This window comes from Lutra lutra, chromosome 1 (genome assembly GCF_902655055.1).
Source record: "Lutra lutra chromosome 1, mLutLut1.2, whole genome shotgun sequence".
Classification (NCBI taxonomy): Eukaryota; Metazoa; Chordata; class Mammalia; order Carnivora; family Mustelidae; genus Lutra; species Lutra lutra.
In genome coordinates, this window is record NC_062278.1 from 118,179,202 (window position 1) to 118,206,758 (window position 27,557).

Below are 27,557 nucleotides of genomic sequence, written 5' to 3' on the forward strand. Positions count from 1 at the left end.
GGAAAATACACTTGGTTAATCACCCAAACATTTATTTTAAAAACTAATCTACAATGCAATATTATAAAATTTGCTTATTCTGATAGTTTGATACTTTTCCAGAAAAGTAAATAAAATCAAATCTCAAGTTTTTCACCCTTTGACACATGTTTTGCAAAAACAGTTAAGACAAACATGCCAATGAAATTCTCATCTATTTTCAACTCAAAGAAAAACTGGCCATGCATAAGTCATAAATACTGAGTGATAAAACTATAACCTTGATAGACATTTTAATTTCTCAGAATTTCATCTTTTCCCCATCCTCCTTATCTAACTGTTCATCTAGACCCTTCAACACAGATCCTTAATGCAAACTCTCATCACTTTTACCACTACTACCAACCACCGTATCTTTTCTAGACTGTTGCAATAGCCTATGAACTAGCCTCTATACTCATGACTCTCTGCAATCCATTCTCCACACAGTCAACAGAGTGATCTTTTCAAAATATAAATAAGATTATGCTATGCCCAACTTAAAACCTTCCAACTTCCTTGTGTAGCCTTCATGGCCCTTTGTGATGTTCACCTCTCTAACCCAGTTTTCTTCTACTTTCCCTTTCTGTGCTCCAACCCCAATCCCAAACTACTCCCATCTCAACACTTTCAAACTAGTTGTTCTGTCTTCATGTCATAATTGTCTGCCCAGACAGGCATAACGCTACCTGTTACCAATCATGTCCCAGCTGAAATACTAGCTCCTCTGAAAGGTCTATGTAGGCCCTATGTACTCTCTAGTACAACTCTATTTATTTCCCTCATAGCATTCATAACCACCTCATATTTTCTTATTTACTTATGTCTTTTCCCCAGTTAAAGTGTGAGCTCCATAAGATCAAGGTCTTCCTTATTCCCAGCTGCATTCTCCAAGTGGTACATAGTGAGGACTCAATAAATATTTGTTAACTAAATTAACAGACTTTAAACAATATTTTAATTAGACTAAACTTACCGAAAGATCAGTAAATTATGAAAGTTGCTTTTATGGTATCTGTCCCAACTCTAGAAATTCTTAACAAGTATTTTGTCTACTATATATCAGCTTAATGAAATTAAATGTTTATACAAAAAAAGAATCATTCACTTTTTGCTAATATCGTCAAAAGATTACAGAATATCTCTTTTTGATATGTTCTTCCCACTAAATATTCTGCCTGTTGTTTTATAATTTTAAAGCACTGATCAGAATACTAAAAACACACCACGAAAAATCCAAATAACTATGCTCAAACAAGCACTAATTTCCTTTGTATTGTATGTCTGTTTCAAGGCCTCTTCAGTTTTGAGAACTAAAATATTAACTTTCAAATGCTCTAAGTAAAGCAGAGGCGATAGATAACCTATTATTCAGACTTTGGAAAATGCCAAAAGTGTTTCTGTTTTATCTATTGTTTTATGTTTGGTAATGAAAAATAGCATTTACTTGAATAAAAAAGTAAATTCAAATATGTACAGAAGCTAAAACATGACAAATTTTATAAATTTGGGTATTTATTACTTACTATGCCCTAAAATAGCCATTTTAGCCATATAATGAAATGACACAAGAGTTCTCATCAGAAAAATTTATTAAATAAGGTAATACTTATGGGGGACATGAGGGCCTAACTTAAAACTATTCGATGAACACTAAAGGAAATGGATAATTTATTTTCCAACCACTAGAGAGAATATAACCTAGAAGTAGAAAAGAGATACAAATAATTATAATAAATGAGATTAAGTGCTCTAACAGCAATGTGTATGATACTATTATGACAGCACAGCAAAGGCAGGGGCAAGAATGATTCACTTTGCCTGGAAAAACTTGTATAACTGACCACAGAACAGAGAACAAAGTGGTAACAGGGCAGGTAAAATTGAGAAGACCAATTTTGTGAGAAAATCTTAAAATTCAAAACAAGAAACAATTAAGACTGGTGTTAGGGCTGCATCAAAGGTAAGAAAAGCAGACTTAAGAGGTACAGAGAACTTTTTTTCTCTAAGAGTGAGAGAGTATGCACCAGCAGGGGATAGGGAAGTGGGTCACAGAGGGAAAGGGAGAGGGAGAATCCCAAGCAAGCACCACACCCAGCATGGGGCCTGACAGGGCTTGATCTCATGACCCTGAGATCATGACCTGAGCCAAAATCAAGAGACAGATGCTCAATCAACTGCCACCAGGTACCCCAACACACAGAATTTTTTAATTTGGTTTTTAGCTACAGCAGCTGAGAATGAGAATATCTGATGTAACTGTCTATATGAATCTCTAGGATTGGGTAAGAGGATGTCGGCATTCAGTTAGGTAAGAGCAAAAAAAAAAAAAAAAAAGAAAGAAAAAAGCCATTTGGAAGAAGACAGTTCTCAATTGTAGATCAAAAAGAAAGAGGGATATCTGAGAAAAACAGATTTTGTCATCTATACATTATGGTTATTCAAGCAAGAGGCATTAGACTGTCAGGGAAATCAAAAGGTTGGAAAAGAATAGGACCAAAGAGGTAACCCTGAAAAAGAGGTTGAAAAGATTTTGGATAAAGGAAAGAAGCCCAAGGTGAAAAGTGAAAAGAAATACAAAGTAATAGAGTTAATAAATAGAAGCTAAATAGAAGTTAATGCAATGTAAAAGTGGTTTAAGATAAATCAAGACAAAAGTATATTTCAAAAAAAGACAGTTGTGGTCCACCGTCTCAATGAAAGACAATAGTCAAGTTGGTTAAGAATTAAACTGTATCTAATGAGTAAGCCTTAGCATGAGCCATTTCAGTGGAATGGGATAGGAAGATAATACTCGTACCACCACAGGAAGTACAGTAAATGGGAGATAGCTAATAGAAGATAGGAACTACAGACAATTCCATTCTAGAAGATTCTCACTAATAAGTGGAATGCACTTCATTTTCTAACTTCCCACTTAGTGAATAGAAACTTTTAAAAAAAAAGTCACTTCCTACTGTTGTGCAAAGTTATCTAAGTAGTTTTTAATCACTAACTTGTACACGGTTACTTGTGCATTTTTCTGAAGAAATGATCTGTGATTGCTAGTCAGCAATCTCTGGGGACTTCACTGCTGTTTTATAAAAGGAGATTCAGGCAAACTAATTTCTTAAGCTTTAAAGCTTTCAACTAATGATATGTAGGAATACATCAAGTAGCTTTGCCTTCACTTTTCATGTCTCTCGAGTCCCTCTGGAGACATAGCACATTCAAACTGATTTCAATTACACATAGAACCAGAAGATCACCAGGCAACTTACCAAATACTGATCTCTATTTTAAAAAAGAGAATGTAATGCAAATATAAGAACACCGCTTCTAGAAATATTCTTCATTTGGTAACATGGTATGCCTTAATACAGCTAAGAATCTACTCTAAAGAAATAATCAGAAATATGGCAAAAGATTTATATACAAAGATGTTGTTATCATTTAGCATTACTGAATACTGTATTTTCACTATTGCCAGTAAAAAATAGCAACACTGTCTGTTAAGTAGTATTAATTAACACAGCAACTCCACAGAATAAAATAAAGCAATTAAAAATGTTTTTTACAACATTTAAAAATGGGGGAAAGTATCACGTTAAGTGAAAAGGGGAAGGAATCAAAACCAAAGGTATACACGTATATTTATGTGCATACACAGATACACACTCAAGTGAAAAGTCTTCACAACAACATTGTTTAATTTTAGATTCAAGAAAACAGTATTAGTTCTTTACAGTGCAATCATTCAAAAGTAATGACATGTTTAGTTAGCATTTTCTGAAAACATATAACAAATATACCTGAAGTACGTAGTCGAGGGCTATGTGTCGAAAACATTTTCTCGTTGCTGTCAGAATGTTCGTGGCTTCTTCAACTTCATGCTGTTTGTTTCTTTGTACTTGAGCATTTTTTACTAGTGCATTTTCTTTTTCTTCACTGACTTTTTCAAATTGCTTCTTGGCATCTTTAAATTTTCTAAGATCTCTAAAAAATAAAAAGAGTAAAACTTCCATAAATCCTACTATGGGTGAAATACAAACCACACTTTTAAGAAATATCACTCATGGGGCGCCTGGGTGGCTCAGTGGGTTAAAGCCTCTGCCTTTGGCTCAGGTCATGATCTCAGGGTCCTGGGATCGAGCCCCACATCGGGCTCTCTGCTCAGCAGGGAGTCTGCTTCCTCCTCTCTCCGCCTGCCTCTCTGCCTACCTGTGATCTCTGTCAAATAAATAAATAAAATCTTAAAAAAAAAAAAAAAAAGAAAGAAATATCACTCGTTTCTTGTTGAGGGAAATTACTATGCCAAAGGACATGAATATATCCTTCTAACACACACATATACAATCTTTGGTAAAAAGAACTGTATACCCATAAAGGGTAATGGTTTCCATTTCAGTAGTTTGAAAATCTGAAACACTTGACTCCATTAATGAGCTTAGATAAGCACTTTATTATATCAGAGAACTAGGCAAAATGATTTGAAGACAACTGATTTTAAAATAATAACAAAGTAGACCCGAGAAAGACTTTATTTAAAGTCTTTGTAAGAAGCCATAAATTTTCATGCATACATTCTATAAGGACATTCTGAACATTAGTCTATTATTTGAAAAGAATCTGTGAGACATCACTAACAGGACAATGAATTCTAAACCACTAAATGGCAGTGCATTATATTCATGAGACGTGCCACTTTTTTATAGCTTTTAACATCTATAATTTATCCTGAATACTGTAGCATAAACAACTTTATCTGTAATTTTCTATATTCTGTCAATAATTAAAAGAGAAAAACTGAATTATTCATGTGGGAAAGAAACTGTTCCAATCTGGAAAGTTCACATTTTTATTTCTAGTTTAATTTTATTTCGCATATAAAATGGGATGAATGTGACACAAAAGACTCACATGTAGCAAAAAACATGCACTTTCATGATTCATTCTCATATATTCCATTATCTTCTTTTCAAAGAAAATACCATATTGAGACAATGGAAAATTTAGCCTCAACTATACTAACTAATAGTATTTCAACCACTTTTGAGGCCTGCTTTGATTTTGAATGGTCATTATTTATTTTATTTTTTAATCTATAACAATCCTAGGTATGTATCCTGAATACAAATTTCACAGTATAAATGATTCACTGAAAGGCATGAAGTCTGATTCCCTTATGGAGTATTCATGAGGAAAAGCAATATACATTTTACAAAGCAAAAAACCAAAAACTCTAGTATTTTCAGTAAATCACAGTCCATAAAATTCCTCCCAAAAGATACCACCAACTCCCAGATGTGATCATTAATGGGTTGCTTTTCTTTCTCTTTACTGCTATTGACTTACTCTTTAACAAAGTTCTGAAGCTGTGCTTTAATTGATCTCTGAGTTTGGTCAAATAGGATCTGAAAGATAAAATGTAACATTAAACAACTAGAAAAGTAAACAAAAAATTATATATAGGTTGATAAGTAACACATCCTTCTACCAGTACTCAATTCTAAAAACACCTATACTTCTTACTGAAGACTACATAAAAAATAAGCATTTAAAAAGAAACTGAAACTTTCAAGTTAATTTCATCTGTCTAAAAATTAAAATTATTTCTAATTACAGAGAAAAATCAAATCTGCATTACCATTTAAATAGAGTGCTCAAACAATAGAGCAATTTATTTCCTTGATTTTAATTCAAGCTTTGAAAAACAACCTGAAAGAGTAACACAAATTCTACTTCATTTACTACAGGAATTTCTTACTTTAATGTATCAAAACACCTCAAGTAAAAACAACTCCAGAACTGCCTTATATCTTAGTTAGAGGTTTCTCATTTGGGAAGACATAGGGATTTAAATGTTTTATATTATTAATTCGAGTAAACATTATATAGTCCTTTAGGTTCAATGACCATTAAGACTGGAGAAAAGAACAAAATTTTATTCCTTATGACAATATTTTGCCCCACTTAAATAATGCCACATATTAAACTTTATTAGTTCTATGTGTGGGAAATTTCACTGGGCTTGTCAGGGAAATTCTGAGTACTGCGATAATTTATAGATACTCTACATTTAAACTTTGAAACAGATGTCAGATGAACAGGCACAAAAATCAGTATTTAGGGGCACCTGGGTAGCTCAGTTGTTAACTGCCGCGGCTCAGGTCATGATCCCAGTGTCCTGGGATTGAGCCCCGTGTCGGGCTCCCTGCACTTCAGGAAGCCTGCTTCTCCTTCTCCCACTCCCCCTGCTTGTGTTCCTGCTCTTACTATTTCTCTCTGTCAAATAAATAAGTGAAATCCTTAAATATATATATATATATATATATATATATATATCTCAATATTCAAAACAAAACAAAAAAAATCCTGTATCCTTCTCATTAAAAACAGTATCAGTTTCATTTTCTCTGAAATCTTGCTACTAAATACTAAACACCAACACCACACACACCTACACACACACACACACACCACACCTGAGTTGAGTACTACAGGATTTAAAAATATGACAATTTACTTCGAGAGAAAAAAATCATTTTCTGTAATATGTTAAATCCAAAGTATTAAATTCAAATTAAGCATAAGAGAGGAAATAATAAAGATGCTCGGAAGTCAGCTAAACAGAAAACAGAAAATCAGTAACCAAAACTCAACGAAACCATAAGCCAGTTCTTTCAGAAGATCAATAAAGTTGATAAACCTCCTGCCAAAATGATCAAGAAAAAATTTTAAAACACAAACTTCAGGGGCACCTGGGTGGCTCAATCAGTTAAGTGTCTGACTCTTGATTTTGGCTCAGGGTTGTGAAATCAAGTATCACATTGGGTTCCATGCTGGGTGTGGGGCCTACCTGAGGTTCTCTCTCTCTCTCTTTCTCTCTCTCTCCCTCTGTCCCTCCTCCCAACTCTAAAAAAAAAACAAAAACAAACAAACAAACAAACAAAAAACCTTTAATTACCAAGAAGGAGAGAGATGACAAAACCACAGATTCTACAAATATTAAAAAGAATAATCAGGGGAACTGAGGAATAATTTTATGCCTATACATTCAACAAGCAAGATGGGTTAATTCTTTGAAACACAAAAACTACCAAAACTCACTCAGTAAGAAATCAATAACCTAAACAGAATAAAAGAAATAGAATCTACAGTTAAAAACCTCCCATATACTAAAAAGTTAAAGCTATACTTACATAAAACTTAGCAATCCCATTCCTAGGCACTTGCCCAAGAAAAAAAAAAAAACTTAGATTTACGCCAAACTCTGTATCCAAACATTTATAGCAACTCCATTATTAACTGCCAAAACCTGGAAACAATCCAAACATCCTTGAAGAAATAAACTATTGTACATCCACGCAATTGAATACTACTCAATAATAAAAAGGAACAACAATTAATACATACAACAACATAGATGAATCTCAATAGATTTACCTAAGTAAAATAAATCATATTCAAAAGGCTACAAGCTATATGATTCCATTTATATCAAGAAAGATAAAACTAAAGGGATAAAAAAATAAATCAGAAATTTCTAGTGGTCAGGGATAGATGGAAGGGTAATAACAAAGGAGTAAAATAAGGGTATTCTTAGGGTTACTAGAACTGTCATGAGTATAGACTGTGGTATAAGATCCAACTGTATGTGTTTGTAAAAATTCATAAAACTAATTAATAGCATTTATCACAGAATTAGGACAAACAATCCTAAAATTTGTGTGGAACTACAAAAGTCCCCAAAGATCCAAAGCAATCTTGCAAAAGAACAAAATTGGAGGCATCACAATCCCAGATTTCAAACTATACTACCAAGCTATAATAATCAAATATTATGGTGCTAGCAGAAAAACATACACACAGATCAATGGAACAGAATAAAGAACCCAGAAACAAACTCATGTTCCATTAATCTATAAGAATATACAGCAGAGAAAAACACAGTCTCTTCAATACATACTGTTGGGGAAACTGGCTAGCTACATGCAAAGAATTAAATGGGACCACTTTCCTACACCATACACAAAAACAAATTCAAAATAGATTAAAGACCTAAATGTGACACCTGAAACCATAAATATCCTAAAAGAATACACAGACAATAAACTCTTGGACATTGGCCTTAGTGTTTTTCTGAGTCTACCTCCCCAGGCAAGGGAAATAAAAGAAAAATAAACAATTGTGACTACATGAAATTAAAAAGCTTTTGCATGGTGAAGGAAACCATCAATAAAATGAAAAGGCAACATACTGACTAGAAGAAGATATTTGCAAATGATATATCTGATAAGGGGTTAATACCCAAAATACATAAAGATATCATACACAGGGCACCTAGACGGTTTAGTTGGTTAAGCATCTGCCTTCCACTCAAGTGACGATCTCAGGGTTCTGGGATCAAGCCCCACATCAGGCTCCCCACTCAGTGGGAAGTCTGCGTCTCCCTTTCTCTCTCCCTTTGTGATGTCTCTTGCTCTCGCTCTCATTCTCTCTCAAATAAATTAAAAAAAAAAAAAAACTTAAAAAAAAAAAAAAGAATTCATACATAAAATAAACAATCTGGTTTAAAATTGGCAGACAACCTGGGTTGACATTTTTCCAAAGATAATACACAGATGGCCAACAAGCACATAGAAAGATGCTCAACATCACTCATCATCAGGGAAATGCAAATCAAAATCATAATGAGCTATCACCTGACACAAGTCAGAATGGCTAATATCAAAAAGATAAGAACAAGTGTTGGTAAGCATATGGAAATAAGGGAACCCTCAATATCCATCATGAATACAGATGCAAAAATTCTTAGTATGTAACTGATATATAATAACAACATATAAAAAGGACAACATATCATAACTAATTGGGATTTATTTTGGAATTGCAAGATTGATTTAACACTTAAAGACAATGACTATAAATTACCATGTTAACAAACTAAAACAGAAACTATATGACTATCTCAACAGATACAAAAAAGCATTTAACCAAATACGACATCCATTCCGGACAAAATTTCTCAAGAATCCAGGAAGAGAAGGGGACTTCCTCAAATTAATAAAAGGCACATATGAAAAACCTACAGCTAACATATTTAGTGGTGAAAGGCTTCTTAATGGCAATGATCAAGAACAAGGAAAGAATGTCTGCTCTCATCACCTCTATTCAACATCGTACTAGAAATCCTAGCAATGCAAGTAAGCAAGAAAAATGAAAAAAGGGGGAAAATATTAGAAAGGAAGAATATAAAACTATCCACAGGTGATATGATTGGCAATACAGATAATATGGAATTTACAGAAAAGTCTACTAGAACCAGTAAGTGTATTTAGCAGGGCTACAGGAACAAAGTCAATATACATAAACCAACTTCTATATACCAGCAACAACTAATTAGAAACCAAACTTTAAAAAATATTTATAGTAAGGGCGCCTGGGTGGCCCAGTGGGTTAAAGCCTCTGCCATCGGCTCAGGTCAGGATCCCAGGGTCCTGGGATGGAGCCCAGCACCGGGCTCTCTGCTCAGCAGGGAGCCTGCTTCCCTTCCCCTCTCTCTGCCTACCTGTGATCTCTGTCAAATAAATAAAATCTTTAAAAAAAAATATTTACAGTAGCATCAAAAAATAGGAAATACTTGGGGATATATCTGACAAAAGATATGTAAGACTTGTACAGTGAAGACTACAAAACATTACTAAGAGAAATTAAAGAAAACTTAAATAAACGGAGAGATAAATTGTGTTCATGGATTGGAAGACTCAATACTAGTATGATGTCAATTCTCACCAAACTGATCTATACATTCAATGCAACACCACTCAAAATCCCAGTAAGATTTTCTTAAGATTTTCTGAAACTCTGATTCTAAAATTTATGTGAGAACGTAAAAGAACTAGAATAGCAAGCCAATTTCGAAAAAAAGGAACAAAGCTGGAATAGCTACACTACCTGACTTCAAGGCTTACTATGAAAGCTACAGTAATTAGGCTATTATGCTATTAGAATAAAGATAAGCAAAAAGATCAGTGAAACTAAAGAGAGCCCCAAAATGATACACACATTTTTTTAGACAAAAGGTGCCAACAATGTGGCACTGGTGGTACACTGGTGAGAACAGCTGCCTTCCAAAAGGTGCCAATATGGGAAAGATAATTTTTTGAGCAAATGGTGTTAGAACAAACAACTGAAGAGTCATATGCTGAAAAAAATAAACCTTGACCCTTACCATGCAAACATATAGAAAATTTAACTCAGAATGGATCACAAATCTAAACACAGAATAAATCGGTAAACATTTCTTGGTAGGACACAAAAAGAAAACTATAAAAAAAAAAGACAATCAATAAATTGACAATCAAAATTAAAAAGTACTGCTCTTCAAAAGATATGGTTATAAAAGTGAAAAAGACAAGTAAAAGCCTGAGAGGAAATATCTGCAAAACATTTATCTGACAAAAAACATATCTGGAATACAGAAAGAATTCTTTCAACTAAATAATAGTAAGATTTTAAAACTCCAGAAATTTTTAATGGGCAAAAGATCTGACATTTTACCAAAGAAGATACACTTATGGAAAATAAACACACAAAAAAAAGATGCTCAGCATCATTAGTTATTAAGAATATGCAAATTAAAACCATGATTCATTTAAAAAGAATGACCATACCAAGTGTTTTGATTGTGTGAAACAACCAGAACTCTCAGACATGGCTGCTGTAAAATATATAGTCAACTTTGGAAAACAATTTCCAAATTTTGTGAGGTTTTCTTTAATTTCTTTGAAGAAGTTAAAAATTTTTTTAAATTTAACATAGGAAAGAATATTAACATTATTATAAACAATAATAAAATAAGTTCTTTTCTCTTCCCTTAATTTTTCTTAGCAATGTTTTGTAGTCTTCACAAATAGTTTTGTAAAAAGTTAAACATAATCCTACCTTATGAATTAGCCATTCTACTCCTATTTACACAAAAGAAATAAATGCATATACCTATGTAAACTTTTACATAAATTTTTATAGGCAGCTTTATTTGTAATATCCAAAACCCAGAAACAACTCAAATGTTCATTGTGGTGTCCACAAATTCTTTAACACTCCTCCCTTCAAAAGTGGAGTCTGATGCTTCTCTCCTTGAGAAAAGGCTGGTTATAGTACCTTACTTCTAACAAATGGTAATTTGGAGGAAGTGACAATGTATGACTTCTAAGACTAAGTCATGAAAAGTAATGCAGCTTTCTCTTTGCTCTTGCTCTTGGATCACTTGTTTAGGTAGTAACTGCATTCCATGTAGTAAGGACATTGAAGAATTCCTGCCCAGGGAGGAGGATCCTTGGGAGGAACTGAGGCCTGGATCCAACAGCCATGTACATGGCCCTGTCTTGGAAGTAGATCCTCCAGCCCCAGTAAAGTTTTCAACTGACTGTGGCCCAACCAACACCTTAACAGCAATCTCACAGAAGACTCTGAGCCAGAGCAACCCAGCTCTTTAAAAATTCCTGGCCCAGAAACCATGATAGTAAGTGTTTATTGTTTTAAGCCACTAAATTTTGGGGTAATCCACTGTATAGTAATAGGTAACTAATACATCCATCAACAGGTTAATGGATAAATAAATTATGATATATCCATACAGTGTAATAGTACTAAGCAATAAAAAAAGGATTATTGATAACCATAAAACTACTGTGTTTCAAAATAATTACACTAATTTCATTTAGAAAATCCAAACTAACCAATAATGATAGAAAGCAGATCAGTGAATGTCTAGAAATAAGGAGACCACAAACAGAATTCTAAAGTGGCATAGGAAAACTTTTGGGGTGTAACTGTTATTATGCTCACTCAGGTGACAGTTTACACGGAGATTTATATATGTCAACATGAAATTATATGCTTTCATATGCTGGTTATATAATTCCTCAGTAGTGCTGTTTTAAAAAATCCATATATTCCAGGGAGAAAAAAAACACAACGTTTTCCTGTGTAGCACTGTCATTGTTTCAAAACTATAAAAACATTACTATCTACATTCTCCAAGATAGAGCATTACCTGAACTAAATTTTATATATGCTTGAAGAGGAGTAAGAAGTATTTTAGGAAACTGACAATTATCTAGGCAACATATCTTCAACACCTCACTACAGTGACAAGTATGTTGTTAATGCAAAAGCAACTGAGTAAAGAGTTGTCTCATACTTGCCAACTGCATGCCACTGGGCCAACCTACCAGCTAACTACTGCTCTTCCTGTGCGGAACTGCTCCACAGAGTTGCCTCCAGTTAGTTCCACTTCCTAAATCACTAATCTACACTCTGCCTGAGGCAGAACTCACAGCGTTCCTTTTCATATGCTAAAAATAAGAAGCTCGTCAAAACTTGAAAGAATCAGGGGCGCCTGGGTGGCTCAGTGGGTTGAGCCGCTGCCTTCGGCTCAGGTCATGATCCCGGGTCCTGGGTTCAAGCCCCACATCGGGCTTTCTGCTCAGCGGGGAGCCTGCTTCCTCCTCTCTCTCTGCCTGCCTCTCTGCCTGCTTGTGATTTCTCTCTGTCAAATAAATAAATAAAATCTAAAAAAAAAAAAAAACAACAACTTGAAAGAATCAGAGGCTGAAATAAAAGCAGCCTTGTCAATGTTCCTGGAAGCCAGGTACCAAATGAAGTTTGTAAAACTCCTAAGTTTTCTCCCTTTATCTGATTTCCCCATTTTCCTTGTGTTGTGTTCTACTATCTTCACTAGTTGCGGATTCTGATCCAGATCTTATCCAACGTGCTTGGTGACCACCCAAAAACTATACCTAGGTTTTAGACCCAAAAAATGGTTTTATCCACAGAATTGAGTACATCTCAGGTCTTGTCTTCTGTTTCTATACCACAAAACCTGGAAGGGTATAATAAAGCCACAGTGAGACATTTGGTGGGTGAGGGTAGCTACCAACACGAAAGCTAAGGTTCAATTCTATTTCTGGACATTAACAGTATTATTTCTAGTGACATATATATGTAGCAAATAATCAACAATGAATCATTTGACCTAGCTGCTAATTATAAAAGGATCTGACTTGAGTGCAAAGATAACATATGGCTGTTTAACGCCAATGGCTTTGGGTGCCTGGGTGGCTCAGTTGGTTAAGTGGCAGACTCTCGATTTTCAAGCTCAGATCATGATCTCAATATTGTGGGATCGAGCCCCATGTTGGGCTCCACGTGGAGAGTCTGCTTAAGGAATCTCTCTCTCTCTCTCCCTTAGCTTCCCACCACTCGCCCTCTCTAAAATCAATCAATCAGTCTTTAAAACTAACGGCTTACACTCAGGTTTACTCCCCATTCATGCTTGGACCTGGTTAAAGCAACACTAGCTCATCTGCTTTCAGGAAAGGATGAAAGCTGAGATGCACTTCACACATGGCAAACAGTACTCTAGGAAGGTTAGCTGAAGACATGTTACACATTCATAGTTGGCACTGAAAAGTTCCCAGTTCTTACCATTTAGGTCCCATTGGTTCGAAGTATAAATTTTGTAAATTTATAAATTTTATAAACTTACAGTCTTTTGTTCATAGTGGTTGTCTTCCATTTAAATATTACTCAACTACCACAGCACTTTCTTCTATAATTCTACAGGACATAATCATCCTGTCCTTTCCAAAATCTATAGAAGAGTATAGGAGTATGGCTGTGGACTCACTGAATCTTTTTTTGTTTTTCAGATTTTATTTATTTATTTGAGAGAAAGATCGTAAGCGAGCAGAGGGGAAGGGCAGAGGGAGAGGGAGAGTCTCAAGCAGATTCCCTGTTTGAGTTTTAGGGATGGGGACAAATTTTTTCTAAAGGTTCCAAACACTTGGGTCATGGCACACCCTACTGGTGTATTGAAAGATACAATGGACTGTATATATAGATGAACACCAAGAAGTCCTCTCATCCCTCCATGTGCATGGTACTCTCCCACCAAAAGGTAGAGTTAATTTCCCTTTACAATGAATCTGGGGTACCCTTGTGTCTTGCTTTGACCAAAAGAATGTAGCAGAAATGATTTTGTGTCATTTCCAGGCCTAGGCCTTAAGAAAAACCAGTTATCACATTAAGAAGTCTGACTACCCTGCTGGAGAGAGACCCACATTGTAAGAGAAAAGCCCTAAAGAATGAAAGACTCCAAAGGGCAGGAGAAGCCAGGCCAGTGCCAGCCATTCTAGCCACCCCAGGTGAGGCACCAGACGTGCTCGATCCTCCAGCCACACACAAGCCACTCAACCAAAACCAACAGATGTACAGACAAGTTGTCCCCTCCAACCCCTACCAAACACATGACAATAGTTGTTTTAAGTCACCAAATGTTGGGGTGTTTAAACAGCCAGAAATAAGTAAGATGTCAATAGTCTTACCTAAGATATTAGTGTTTATAAGGGTTTTGGGTTTTGTTCTTGTTTTTTTAAGAGAGGGAGAGGGAGAGGGAGACAGAATCTTAAAAACAGGCTCCATGCTCAGCATAGAACCCAATGCCAGGCCTAATTTCACAACTGTGAGATCATGACCTGAACTGAAATCAAGAGTCAGACACTTAACCAACGGAGCCACACAGGCACCCCCGTGTTTATAAATTCTCATGGTGATTTAAGAAGTTGTTCTATTTGGTACAACCATTCAAAAATTACCAACTGCTAAAATTACATTTTTGCTAAAATTATATTTTATTTGTCTGACTTGCTCTGTGAAGTATTTAAGTGCAGTAATTATTACTTAAACAAAATTATGTAACCTTCCCCCTGGTGTTACCATTTGAATCACCCAAAACTATTTTAGTCACAATTTGTTTGTCATCACTTCTTGGCTTTGTGCTCACTGTTAAAATATTTCATCTTTCTTTGCCTCATCATAAATTTTTGCTATTAATGTGCTCTTATTTTTCATATTTCTCCTACTTATAAGGTATGTATGGCTATTTCCTTATCATCATTTATATGAGGTATTTCTATTAGAATACAATCGATTATTTTTTTGACTATTACTTCTTGATATTTATTATTGGCTTTTGATATTAATTAGCCAAACTCTGACTCTTGATGAAATTTCATTGCTTTACTTTTAATTATTAAAAAACATTTATTTCTGAAGTGAAATTAAATGCACATAATCTGTTGTGATGAGCACTGAGGGTTACACATAAATGATGAATCACTAAATTCCACCCCTGAAACTAATATTACACTATATGTTAACTAGAATTTAAATAAAAACTTGAAATAAACAAATGCACATAAACATTTAAATGGGATTGTAGGCATTTGCAGATCTAAAACACTTTGAAAATCTGATTTTCTGATCTTACATAAGAGTAACATTTATTGCATTAACTAAAATGAATTATTATTTTCTATTTTATTTATTAAATGTTCATTTTATCTTTCAACATAATTTTAAAGCATTTTAAGAATGCAGAAAAATACATATATACATATCAATTTCTGAACCTTAAGACATATATTGTTTCATTTTCATACTTAAGTAGATTTTTTACTCATTGTTGTTTTCCCACCATGATGGAAAAACTTTTCAATAAATAGTGCTGGAAAGTGATCACATTCAGAATACAAACACAATGGTCCAAATTATCTTCTTTGATAAAGTCATTTATCAAAGTCATATATCAAAGTCATTAAATGAATCATGGTAGAAGCAAACCATACAGGATTTCAACACAAAATATCCATTTCATACAGAAAGATTTGTACTCTAAAGTTCTGCAAACACAAAATAAGAGACAAAGTTCTTTTATGAGATCAGTCACAACAATATCAGATTAAGAAACCAGTTACAAAGAAAAAAAAAAGCAGTTAGTTACAAGACTACCCAAATAAGAGCTAGAGCCAGAGTGCCTCATACAATTGCAAAATTGCACAATATATTAGCTTGCAATGACAATGTCAAAACTTTACAATTTCCAAATAGGCAAAGGAAATAAAAAAGGTACCACATTTGAGTAACAGAACAGATGCACTTGACAGCATGCTAAATAAACACAACAACAATCACTAATCCAGAAGAAAACTTTTTCAGAAGTGTTTATTGCTGAGTGAGGATTCTACATGTTAAGAACTGTGCTGAAATTAACAGCAATGGTTGAAATGTCTGCATAGAAGATTTTCTTGCAAAGCCATTGATTGTTTTTGCAAAGTACCAAAACAAACTCCTAGGGATGAAATACTCAAAATGCTAGAAGAAAACTCTAAAACAAAAAAGATTATATTATGGAGACATTCTAATATTCCATACTGATACTGCTGTCACAATGACAACAAGAGGTAAATTTCTGCTAAAAATTCATTTGGAAAACTCTGAAGATCTAGTAAGACATTATTTCACAAAACATCCTTTCATAAAGTAAAAGTTTGTATGCAGATATAAATTCTAAGCTAAATGTTATCAAAATAATGTATGAATCTAAACAAAATACTAAAAACCTTTGGTTTATCCATTTTTAGCTTTTTGGTAAAGAAAGGATATGAGAGGGGCACCTGGGTGGCTCAGTGTTGATTAAGCCTCTGCCTTCGGCTCAGGTCATGATCCCAGGATCCTGGGATCCAGCCCGGGATTGGACTCTCTGCTCAGCAGGGAGCCTGCTTCCTCCTGTCTCTCTGCCTGCCTCTCTGCCTACTTGTGATCTCTGTCAAATAAATAAATAAAATCTTTAAAAAAAAAAAAGAAAGAAAGAAAGGATATGAGAGGGGCGCCTGGGTAGCTCAGTGGGTTAAGCCTCTGCCTTCGGCTCAGGTCGTGATCCCAGGATCCTGGGATCCAGCCCTGGATTGGACTCTCTGCTCAGCAGGGAGCCTGCTTCCTCCTGTCTCTCTGCCTGCCTCTCTGCCTACTTGTGATCTCTGTCAAATAAATAAATAAAATCTTAAAAAAAAAAAAAGAAAGAAAGGATATGAGAATATCACTCTCTGCTGTTTCAAACAAAACATATTGGCTGTCCAAAGGAGGAACTGTACCTCAGTTTATAAGTTAAAAGTAGAATTCAAAAAGTTTAGTAAGAATAAATCTCAACTTACAGATTTGACTAATGCTAATTATTGACTTTAAAATATGGCTTAAGTAGAATTCTGCAATCTGATTAACTTCTTTCAAGCAATCCTTGATATTTTTGACAATTAACATACACTAAAACAAACTGTATGGATTCAGTATGTTGGAAGGAAGGGGCTGAGAATGAATCACTGGGGAGTCAGTGCTATAATCTACATCCACAAAGAGAATTATTCAAAGTTAATTAAGGATTAAAGGAAGAAAAAAGTAGGTAAACCAACTTCTGTATATACCTCCGAAAAAGGTTCATCATTACTTTATTCAAAATCTATTCAGTTTAGCCAGGAAAATTCGAGCATTACATATGTCAATGAAAGGAAAAAAAAAAAAAAAAAGAGCACTTCAACTTAATGAATGATTACTCCTTTAAAGGACAACTTAGAGAGAAAGAATTACTTAAATTCTAATTACATGGGATAAAGAAGGTCCTATCAATCAGGAGGAAGGGGCAATAAATAAACTCCTGTCAATCAGGAGCAAAGGGAAATGAACACTCACCTGCCTTTCACAAATATTCCTACTTATGCAGACAACATTCTCATCAGTGACAATGACCAAGAATTTGAAAAGATCATCAATTTCAAAATCTTAATCAGGAATTGCCTGAAACTATTTCATGCACAAGACTTATTTTTGTTAAAAAGTTATGCTCATGGAAGCTAGCTCAAGATTCTCATTAAAATATTTTTTAAGGTGCCTGGGTGGAAAACAAACTATTATTGGGGGCCACTTAGGGTACTCAATCAGTTAAGCAGTTAAGCGTCTGCCCTCCGCTCAGGTCATGATCCCAGGGTCCTGGGATCAAATCCAACACCAGGCTCTCTACTTAGCCAGGAGTCCACTTCTCCCTCTTCCTCTTCCTCTCCTCCCACCACCCCCCCACCTTGTGCAAGGGTGTACTCGCTCTCTCTCTCTCTAATGAATAAAATCTTTAAAAATATATATATTAAATATTTATAAGTGTTATATACATTCAATATGTAATATTGTCCCTAATACTATGTGTTTTATTTTAACATAATTCTATTAAAAAGAAATTTTTATTTATTAAATATTTACTAATTACTTTAACATAATTCCATTTTAAAAATCTAAACATTTTTCACCAACTCCCAGATAGGACATGACACTTTCATGAAACCATCTATTGAGTGAATGAGTAGAGAGCTATAATATGGAAACTCAAACTTACCAAAAAACTAAGCAAAGGGTTACACATTTTATAGAATTTATGTAGCAATTCAACCTTAAAGCTTCATTCAGCAAAGGTAATAATCAAATAAATATTCAAATTCCTTACACCAATAGCAAATTAGAATCCAAGAGAGTCATCAGTAAAGTTACAGAAATCTCTAATTTCCAGAAAAACAAGTCAAAATTCAAGTCAACTCCAATACATAATAGAATGTAGCACACATGACCTGCTCTGGAAAAGTCATGAGTTGCATCTTATAAAGACATGAGTTAAAGAGCAACCCTAGGGAATTTTCATTCTGTAAGGAAAAAGGAACAATAACATCCACTTTTACAGAAACCACAAAAAAATCCAAATAAATTTTTTAAACAACCAAATGATCTAATCCCAATCTATATTTAATCTTACTTGGCTAAAAACCCAAATGGCTCTATTATTTCAAACATTTATTTAAACACATAAAGTTATTCATAAATGACATCTGTAAAATATCCAGCTTTTTATCCTGACACAAATTGATACACCAAAACCTAAGTGTTAAAAGTCTGCTATAGACTGTGAGCAGATTCCAACGTTTATTACATTTTAGAAAGCAGTTTTGTCATATCCTATAAAGCCTCCTTCACCCTGTAATGCTATGTAATTAAAATTCATTGTAGAGAATGCTACTAAAATAAAGCATTTTATGTAGCTAGGCTTTTCCCACATTTTTTTTTTTTTTTTTTTTTTTTTTTTTAAAGATTTTATTTATTTATTTGACAGAGAGAGATCACAAGTAGACAGAGAGGCAGGCAGAGAGAGAGAGAGAGAGAGAGGGAAGCAGGCTCCCTGCTGAGCAGAGAGCCCGATGCGGGCCTCGATCCCAGGACCCTGAGATCATGACCTGAGCCGAAGGCAGCGGCTTAACCCACTGAGCCACCCAGGCGCCCGCTTTTCCCACATTTTAACAAATGGCTCTGAGATCATATTTAAATCTTATAATTAATAATGCTTTGTAATCTTTGTAATATTTATAACTAAAAGTCATCTAGTAAAGCCCATTCATTTTACAGAGGAAGAGCATAAAGCTCAGAAAAATTAAATGACCTCCCCAGGATAAGAATTATGCATATAGGCCACCTGAGTGGCTCAGTGGGTTAAGCCTCTGCCTTTGACTCAGGTTATGGTCCCAGGGTCCTGGGATCGAGCCCCGCATCAGGTTCTCCACTCAGGGTGGAGCCTGCTTCCCCCTCTCTCTCTGCCTGCCTCTCTGCCTACTTGTGATCTCTCTCTCTCTCTCTCTCTCTCTGTCAAATAAATAAAATCTTAAAAAAAAAAAAGAATTATGCAAGTACTAGGGATATTATAGTAAACAAGAGATAAGTTATCCCTGTCTATATTCTAGTTAAAGTGAAGTATGCAATATTATGATCGAGGAAGAATCTTTGCCTCATATATAAGAACTCTGATTCAAGTACACACAAGTCACTTCTCCTGGGAAAAATTAGAAGTACTTGTAACAAGAAACAAAAAGGCCAGGTAAAGCAGACAGCATGGCAACTATAAAAGGAAAGGATATTAAATTAAACTAAGGTTTTACAATTTCATACTTTTATCTATCAATAGGAAAATTTCTGAGATGTTATAAAAAATATGCAGATAAAATTAGAAAAGCATTGGACACCTCAGTGTACTTTCCAAGTTTTCTATATATACTTATACAGTACATACACAAACACACACAAGCTCACCAAACTACAGCCTTAAGACCTCTGAGCAGATAGGCAGACAGAAAGTAATCTGTTGGTTTACAAATTATTTTTTTAAAGATTTTATTTATTTGAGAAAGGGGGAGAGAGAGAGAGAGCACAAACAGTGGGTAGGGGCAGAGGGAGAGGGAGAAGCAGACTCCCTGCAGAGCTTGATCCCAGGACTGTGAGATCAGGACCTGAGCTAAAGGCAGAAATTTAACCAGCCACTCAGGTGTCCCATTTTGCTAATTATTTTTAAAGCAACATAAATTTTACAGTCAAAACAGAGGTCCTGAAGTTTTTCAAGTGCCAGAAATAATAAAAGAAAAATTTTTAAACATCACTTTTAATTATCTACCTAGTGTGTGCTGTCACTGATTTAAAAAATTTTTACTCATTTAATGACTATTAAAAAAACACTTAAGAGTTTTAATAACTTCATAACCTCGGTCTCCTTAACTCTGTCGTGAGTAACTACTTTCTACTATGAATCTTCAAGGTGGTAGTAGCAGAGATTAATATAACAAAGTGTCTGCAGTCATGGAACTTAGAACAGACAATAAATTAGGCACATACATATACTTAAGAACCAGACCACATATCTGTACATCATCTCTGTGTGTGTGGTGTGCACACTCAGGTATGTGCGTATGTGTATAAAAAACAGAGTAAAATGACATAAAAGTGACCATAACGTGGTCAAGGAAGGTTTCTCTGAGAGGTTGTGACCTAAAAAAGGTGAAGAAGATCCATAGGAAGAGAAGGAATATTATAAGGAAAACAGCCACAGATAGATATGAAGAAGGAACATTCCGCACAGAATAGATAGCAAATGCAAAGGGCCTAAGGTGAGAGCTACTTTGATGTTAAAGAACAGAGTCCAAGCAGCTTCAGCCAAGCACAGAGTTGAGAAGAGATCAGGGAGTTATCAGCAAAAGGCTGGTCATAGGGCTTGGTAGACCATGGTTATAATGGATTTTACTTTGAGTGTGATGGGAATCTAGAACAGTGGAATGCTGTTAATTTTTATATATATATATGTGTGTGTGTATATATATATATATATATATTTTTTTTTTTTAAAGATTCCCTTTATTTATCTGACACACAGAGAGAGAAATCACAAGCAGGCAGAGAGGCAGGCAGAGGGCGGGGGGGAAGCAGGCTCTCCACCAAGCAGAGAGCCCGATGCGGGGCTCGATCTCAGCACCCTGAGATCACAACCCGAGCGGAAGGCAGAGGCTTTAACCCACCGAGCCACCCAGGCGCCCCTGTTAATTTATATTTTTATAGTTCTTCCTGACAGGATGCCTGGGTGGCTCAGTCGGTTAAGCATCCAACTCTTGGTTTTGGCTGGGTCATGATCTCAGGGTCGACCCTCACATTGGGCTCCATGCTGAATGTGGAGCCTGCTTAAGAGCTCTCTCTCCCTCTGTCCCCCACCGCACTCACTCTCGCTCTCTCAAAAATAAATATAATAAAATAAAAATAGAAAATAAAAGCAAAAATATAATATATAATGAATATAAAATTTTTAAAAATCTCTTCCTGGCTGCTGTGTACAGAACTCATTGTAGAAGGGCACCTGAGTGGCTCAGTGGGTTAAGCCTCTGCCTTTGGCTCAGGTCATGATCTCAGGGTCCTGGGATCAAGCCCCAGGCTTTGGGCTCTCTGCTCAATGGGGAGCTTGCTTCCGCCTCTCTCTCTGCTTGCCTCTCTGCCTACTTGTGATCTCTCTCTTCCTATCAAATGAATAAATAAAATCTTAAAAAAAAAAAAAAGAAGAACCCATTGTAGAAAGACAAGAAAAGAAGCAGAAACACAAGTTGGGAGCTATAATCCTAAACAAGAGGTGGTAGTAGTTTGGACTTGGAGGTGCTACTGCTAGATGAATTTGGGGTATATTTTGCTAATACACTAGATATGGAGAATACGGAAAAAAGAAAAATCATATAAGAGGTTTTAAGGATAAAAATCATTAAGCTGCATAATAATTTGCCTGCCAAAAATAATTTTTTTCCTCAGTGCAATTGGTTTTTATTATTAAAGAAAAGACTGGAAAATGGCTATTCCCCACCTTGCTACGACCCTCCCACCAACCTCCAGATTCATCCTGTTATGTCCTGTGAAGGTGAAAACTAGATTTGTCTGGAAAAGACTCAGAAATGCTCATCCCCGCCAAAACTATTTTCAAATTATAGCCTTTATGTTTGGTATGCCGGTTAATTGTTGGTCTTCACCATTATATCACCCTTCCATGGGCTCCTCCTCTATACTGCCAGGTACTAGAAGTCTGCAAAGTATATTTCCTAGGCCTCCTTGCATACAAAGAGGTTAGGTTCTGCCAATGGAAGCCAATGTTAGATTAAGAGGCAAGACATAGAGGAGGCCAGTTTTTTTCTGCTTCTGTTTGACACCGCCACCAGTGAGCAACTGTGAGCCACACCAACTGCCAGCAGTACTGCTGACCAATCAGGTAAGTTTCAAGGGGACTACAGGCTCCTTGACTCTGGAAGAAGTCCCAAGAAAGCAAGCTCCTGGCTTCCTGGCCAGGTAGCAATGGCCGTATTCTCAACAGTGCAGTACTGAGGGGCTCTGGGAAACATCATTTTCCCTTTTTATTTCTCCAGCTTCAGGGGCAACAGCTGCTTCCCATATTTACTAATCTCTAGGTGGAATCATCTTAACTTCTTTTTTTTTTTTTTTTTAAGATTTTTTATTTATTTGGGGCTCCTGGGTGGCTCAGTGGGTTGGGCCGCTGCCTTCGGCTCAGGTCATGATCCCAGGTCCTGGGTTCGAGCCCCACATCGGGCTTTCTGCTCAGCAGGGAGCCTGCTTCCTCCTCTCTCTCTGCCTGCCTCTCTGCCTACTTGTGATTTCTCTCTGTCAAATAAATAAATAAAATCTTTAAAAAAAAAAAAAAAGATTTTTTATTTATTTGACAGAGAACACAAGTAGGCAGAGAAGCAGGCAGAGGGGCGGGGGGAAGGGAAGCAGGCTCCCTGCTGAGCAGAGAGCCCGATGCAGGACTCGATCCCAGGACCCTGGGATCATGACCTGAGCCGAAGGCAGAGGCTTTAACCCACTGAGCCACCCAGGCGCCCCAACATTTAACCTTTCATGTTAATTTCAAATCAATAGCTTTTATCCCCCCCAAAATTAATTCTCACTATAGTTTGAAGTTTAATGTAAATGTAAAGTTTAATGTAATAGTTTGAAGTTTAAACACAAACGATCACTTGATTTAAAAAGAAATCAAACATACTATATTTTGACATCTAAATCCAACAGAAAGCAAAAAAAGAACTAATAAGAGGTCATCAAAAGGAACAAATTGGTCAGGGGCGCCTGGGTGGCTCAGTGGGTTAAAGCCTCTGCCTTCCCTTCAGCTCAGGTCTTGATCCCAGGGTCCTGGGATAGAGCCCTGTATCCGGCTCTCTGATCAGCAGGGAGCCTGCTTCCCCCCACCCCTGCCTGCCTCTCTGCCTACTTGTGATCTCTGTCAAATAAATAAATAAAATCTTAAAAAAAAAGAAAAAAGAAAAGAAACAAATTGGTCAAAATATTAGAGCTAAAACCATAAACCTCTTAGAAGAAACTGAAGGAATAAATCTTCATCATCTGGGATTTGTTATGGATTTTTGGATATGACCCCAAAAGCAAAACAACATAAGAAAAAATAGATAAATTGAATTTCATCAAAATTAACTTTTGTGCAAAGGACATTATCAAGAAAGTGAAAAGACAACTTACAGAATGGGAGAAAATATTGATATATCACTTATCTGATAAGAGTTTAATATCCAAAATATACAAAAAATTCGATCTTAAAAATTCCAATTTTAAAATGGTCAAAGTTGAATGGGCTCAATGGTAAGGATGACAGAATATCTACAAATGGCCAATAAGCACATGAAAACATGCTCAACTATATTAAGCATTAGAGGAATGCAAATCAAAACTCAGTGAGATAATACGTCATACCTACTAGGACAGCTATGATCAAAAGAATGGAAAATAGTAAATGTTGACAAGGATGTGAAAAACTGGAATATTCATACATTGCTGGTGGGAATGTGAATGGTACAGGTTCTGTGAAAAACAATTTAGTGGTTCCTCAAGAAGGAAGTAGTATAGAAGAACCATATGAACCAGTAATTCCATACTTGGATATATACCCAAAAGACCTAAAATCAGAAAATGAAGCAAATACTTGTACATGATAATTTTTATACAGATAAAATTTGAAGTACAATTAAAATATTATCAGATAACTTTATCCTTAATTTGTTGACCAAAAAGGCAAATCAAATTAAGAACCAAACCTTAGCAGAATTTAAAGAATGTTAAGTGTTGATATTCTTGTTATAAACAGCTGCTAATAAACTTTGAAGCACCAAATAATTATCTAACAGCCATACACTTTATGCTCTTTAAAAAACTGTAAGAAGCATATAAAACAAAATTAACTCAAAATAGATTAAAAACTTGAATGGAAGACCAGAACCCATAAAACTCCTAGAAGAAAACACAGGCAGTAAAGCTCCTTGACGTAAGTCTTGGCAATAATTTTTTTTTGATTTGACACCAAAGCAAAGGCAACAAAAACAAAAATAAACAAATGGTACTACATCAAACTGAAAAGCTTCTGCACTACAAAGGAAACCAACAACAAAGTGAAAAAGCAACTTACTTAATGGCAGAAGATATTTGCAAACCATATATCTGATAAGGGATTAATATTAAAAACTCATACAATAGCAAAAAAAAATCTGATTAAAAAAAATGGGCAGAGGGTCTGAATAGACATGTTTCCAAAAACAAACATGCAGATGGCTGATACATGAAAAGATGTTCTACATCACTAATCATCAAGGAAATGTAAATCAAATTTCAATGAGACACCACTTCATCCCTGTTAGAATGGCCATTATCAAAACGACAAGAAAAAAAAAAAAAGACAAGAAGTAACAAATGTTGATGAGGTTACAGAGAAAAGGGAACCCTTATGCACTGTTGGTGGCAATGCAAATTGGTACAGCCACTACAGAAAACAGTACTGAGGCTCCTCAAAAAATTAAAATTAGAACTACTATATGATCCAGCAATTCTATTTCTGGGTATTAGGAGAAGAAAGTGAAAACACGAACTATTTACAATAACCACGATATGAAAACAACCTAAATGTCCATCAATGGATGAACAGATAAAGAAGATATAGATATATAGATAAATATGTGTGTATAGATAGATAGATAGATAGATAGATAGATACACATACAATGCAATACTACTTAGCCATAAAAAATAATGAACCTCTGCCATTTGCAACAAAATGGATGGAACTTTCAGTCATTATGCTAAGTGAAATAAGTCAGAGAGAAAAAGATAAATACTGTATGATTGCACTCAGATGTAAAATTTTTTAAATAACAACAAAAAACAAGTTTAAGGCTATGGAGAACAGACGGGTCTGGTGGCTGCCTGAGGCATTGGGTAGAGGGTAATGGGGATCATTTCTAGTTATAAAAGGAGTATGTTGTTGGAATGTAACAAACAGCATGATGACTATAGTTAATAATACCATACTGCACAGGTGCCTGGGTGGCTTAGTCAGTTAAGCAGCCGACTCTTGATTACAGCTCAGGTGGTGATCTCACATCTGGCTCTGAGCTCAGTGCAGAGTTTTCCTGTCCCTCTCCCTCTGCTCCCCCTGCCCTCAAATAAATGAATAAAATCTTTTAAAAAATAATAATAATACTATACTGCATATTTGAAATTAGGTAAGAGAGTAAGTCTTGAAAGTTCTCATCACAAGAAAAAAAAATTTTAACTATATGTGGTGAAACGTTAATTGGAGTTTACTATGGTAATCATTTTGCAATATATGCAAATATAGAATTGTTACATGGAATCTTTGTACATATGAAATCAACATAATGTCAATTATGCCTCAATAAAAATTGTTTTTAAAAGAAGTACATAACTTACAAGCTACTACATTTTCAGTAAACTTTTCCAAAATTTATAAAGGAATTGCCTGACATTCTAAAAATAGTATATATCCCTCATTCTTGAGGGATAAAAGCCCTTAAATCTTTCAGTTTTTTTAATTTTGACTTTAGGTTTTATTGCACTGGTGATAATCATAAAAATAAATGTTCTATTCTATTGAAGGAGCTGAGACGCACTTCAACAGACGAATGGATAAAGAAGATGTGGTCCATATATATAATGGAATATTCTTCAGCCATCAGAAAGGATGCATACCCAACATTTGCATTAACATGGATGGAACTGGAGAAGATTATGCTAAGTGAAATAAGTCAAACAGAGAAAAACAATTATCATATGGTTTCACTTATTTGTGGAACATAAGGAATAGCATGGAGGACATTAGGAGAAGGAAGGGAAAAATGAAGGGGGAGGATCAGAGTGGGAGACGAACCATGAGAGACTATGGACTCCGGGAATCCAGCTGAGGGTTTTAGAGGGGAGGGGGGTGGGGGGGATGAGTGAGCTCACTCATGGGCATGAAGGAGGGCACGTACTGCATGGAGCACTGGATGTTATATGCAAACAATGAATCATGGAACACTACATCAAAAACTAATGATGTACTGTATGGTGACATAATTTTTAAAATAAATAAATAATGTTCTTAACAAAGTTAAACAGGAAAAAAAAATCTTTTGCCCTCATGAATAACTAGAATAAAAGTCCTCAAATCTTAAATGCACATATAAATAGCTCAAAGAATACAGCGGTCTTTAATACTGGCAACTGACTAGACAAAGGGGATATACTTGAAGCATCTTAAAAGAAACAACTAAATTTAGAAAAATGGCTTTTACTTCTTCATTCTTAAAATAATTCCTTAAAAACTCACAAAGGCACAATTGAAACAAAAAAGATAACTTTTATGCGTATATATGTCACTCATATTAAGTTCACTATATTAGAATGAGAAATAGGAGCGCCTGGGTGGCTCAGTTGTTAAGCATCTGCCTTTGACTCGGGTCATGATCCCAGGGTCCTGGGACTGAGTCCCACATTGGGCTCCCTGCTCAGCAGGAAGCCTGCTTCTCCCTCTCCCACTCCCCCTGCTTATGTTCCCTCTCTTCGATGTGTCTCTGTCAAATAAATGAATAAAATCCTTTAAAAAAGAAATAAATGTCTCTCTCTCATACACATACACACACACACACACACACACTCACGTACATACATACATTTTAGATCCATGAACTAAGAAGCTGGTTAATCAAAGTTACTGAATTATAACAAGTAATTTTATAAAATACCGCCATTCAAAGAAAGTACTAAATATTTACATGGTCATAGTAACACCTACTTACTGACACTTACTGTGTGAAAATTTATCATTTCTTGAAGACTGTCAGAAAACTTGGTCAAGCTTGTCTATGGAGAAAGAAACCAAAAGAAAAACTAAGTCATTTAAGAGCCACGAAAATAGGTCACAAAAATGTTACTTCTGCATTTCTGACAGAAAGATCTAGTTACACTGTGAACAGTAACAT

At 35.4% G+C, this 27,557-nt stretch overlaps 1 protein-coding gene across 3 annotated transcripts in view; it reads right to left on the reverse strand.

Moving 5' to 3' along the window:
* ACAP2 (ArfGAP with coiled-coil, ankyrin repeat and PH domains 2) overlaps positions 1-27,557 on the reverse strand; it is a 161,442-nt gene that overhangs the window by 67,246 nt on the left and 66,639 nt on the right. For all 3 annotated transcript variants that reach the window (XM_047733587.1, XM_047733568.1, XM_047733578.1), the window contains 3 exons: positions 27,385-27,438; positions 5,353-5,411; positions 3,810-3,993 (listed from right to left, as the gene is read on the reverse strand). In XM_047733587.1, the coding sequence (XP_047589543.1) occupies positions 3,810-3,993; positions 5,353-5,411; positions 27,385-27,438 (297 nt within the window). The remainder of the gene's footprint in view (positions 1-3,809; positions 3,994-5,352; positions 5,412-27,384; positions 27,439-27,557) is intronic.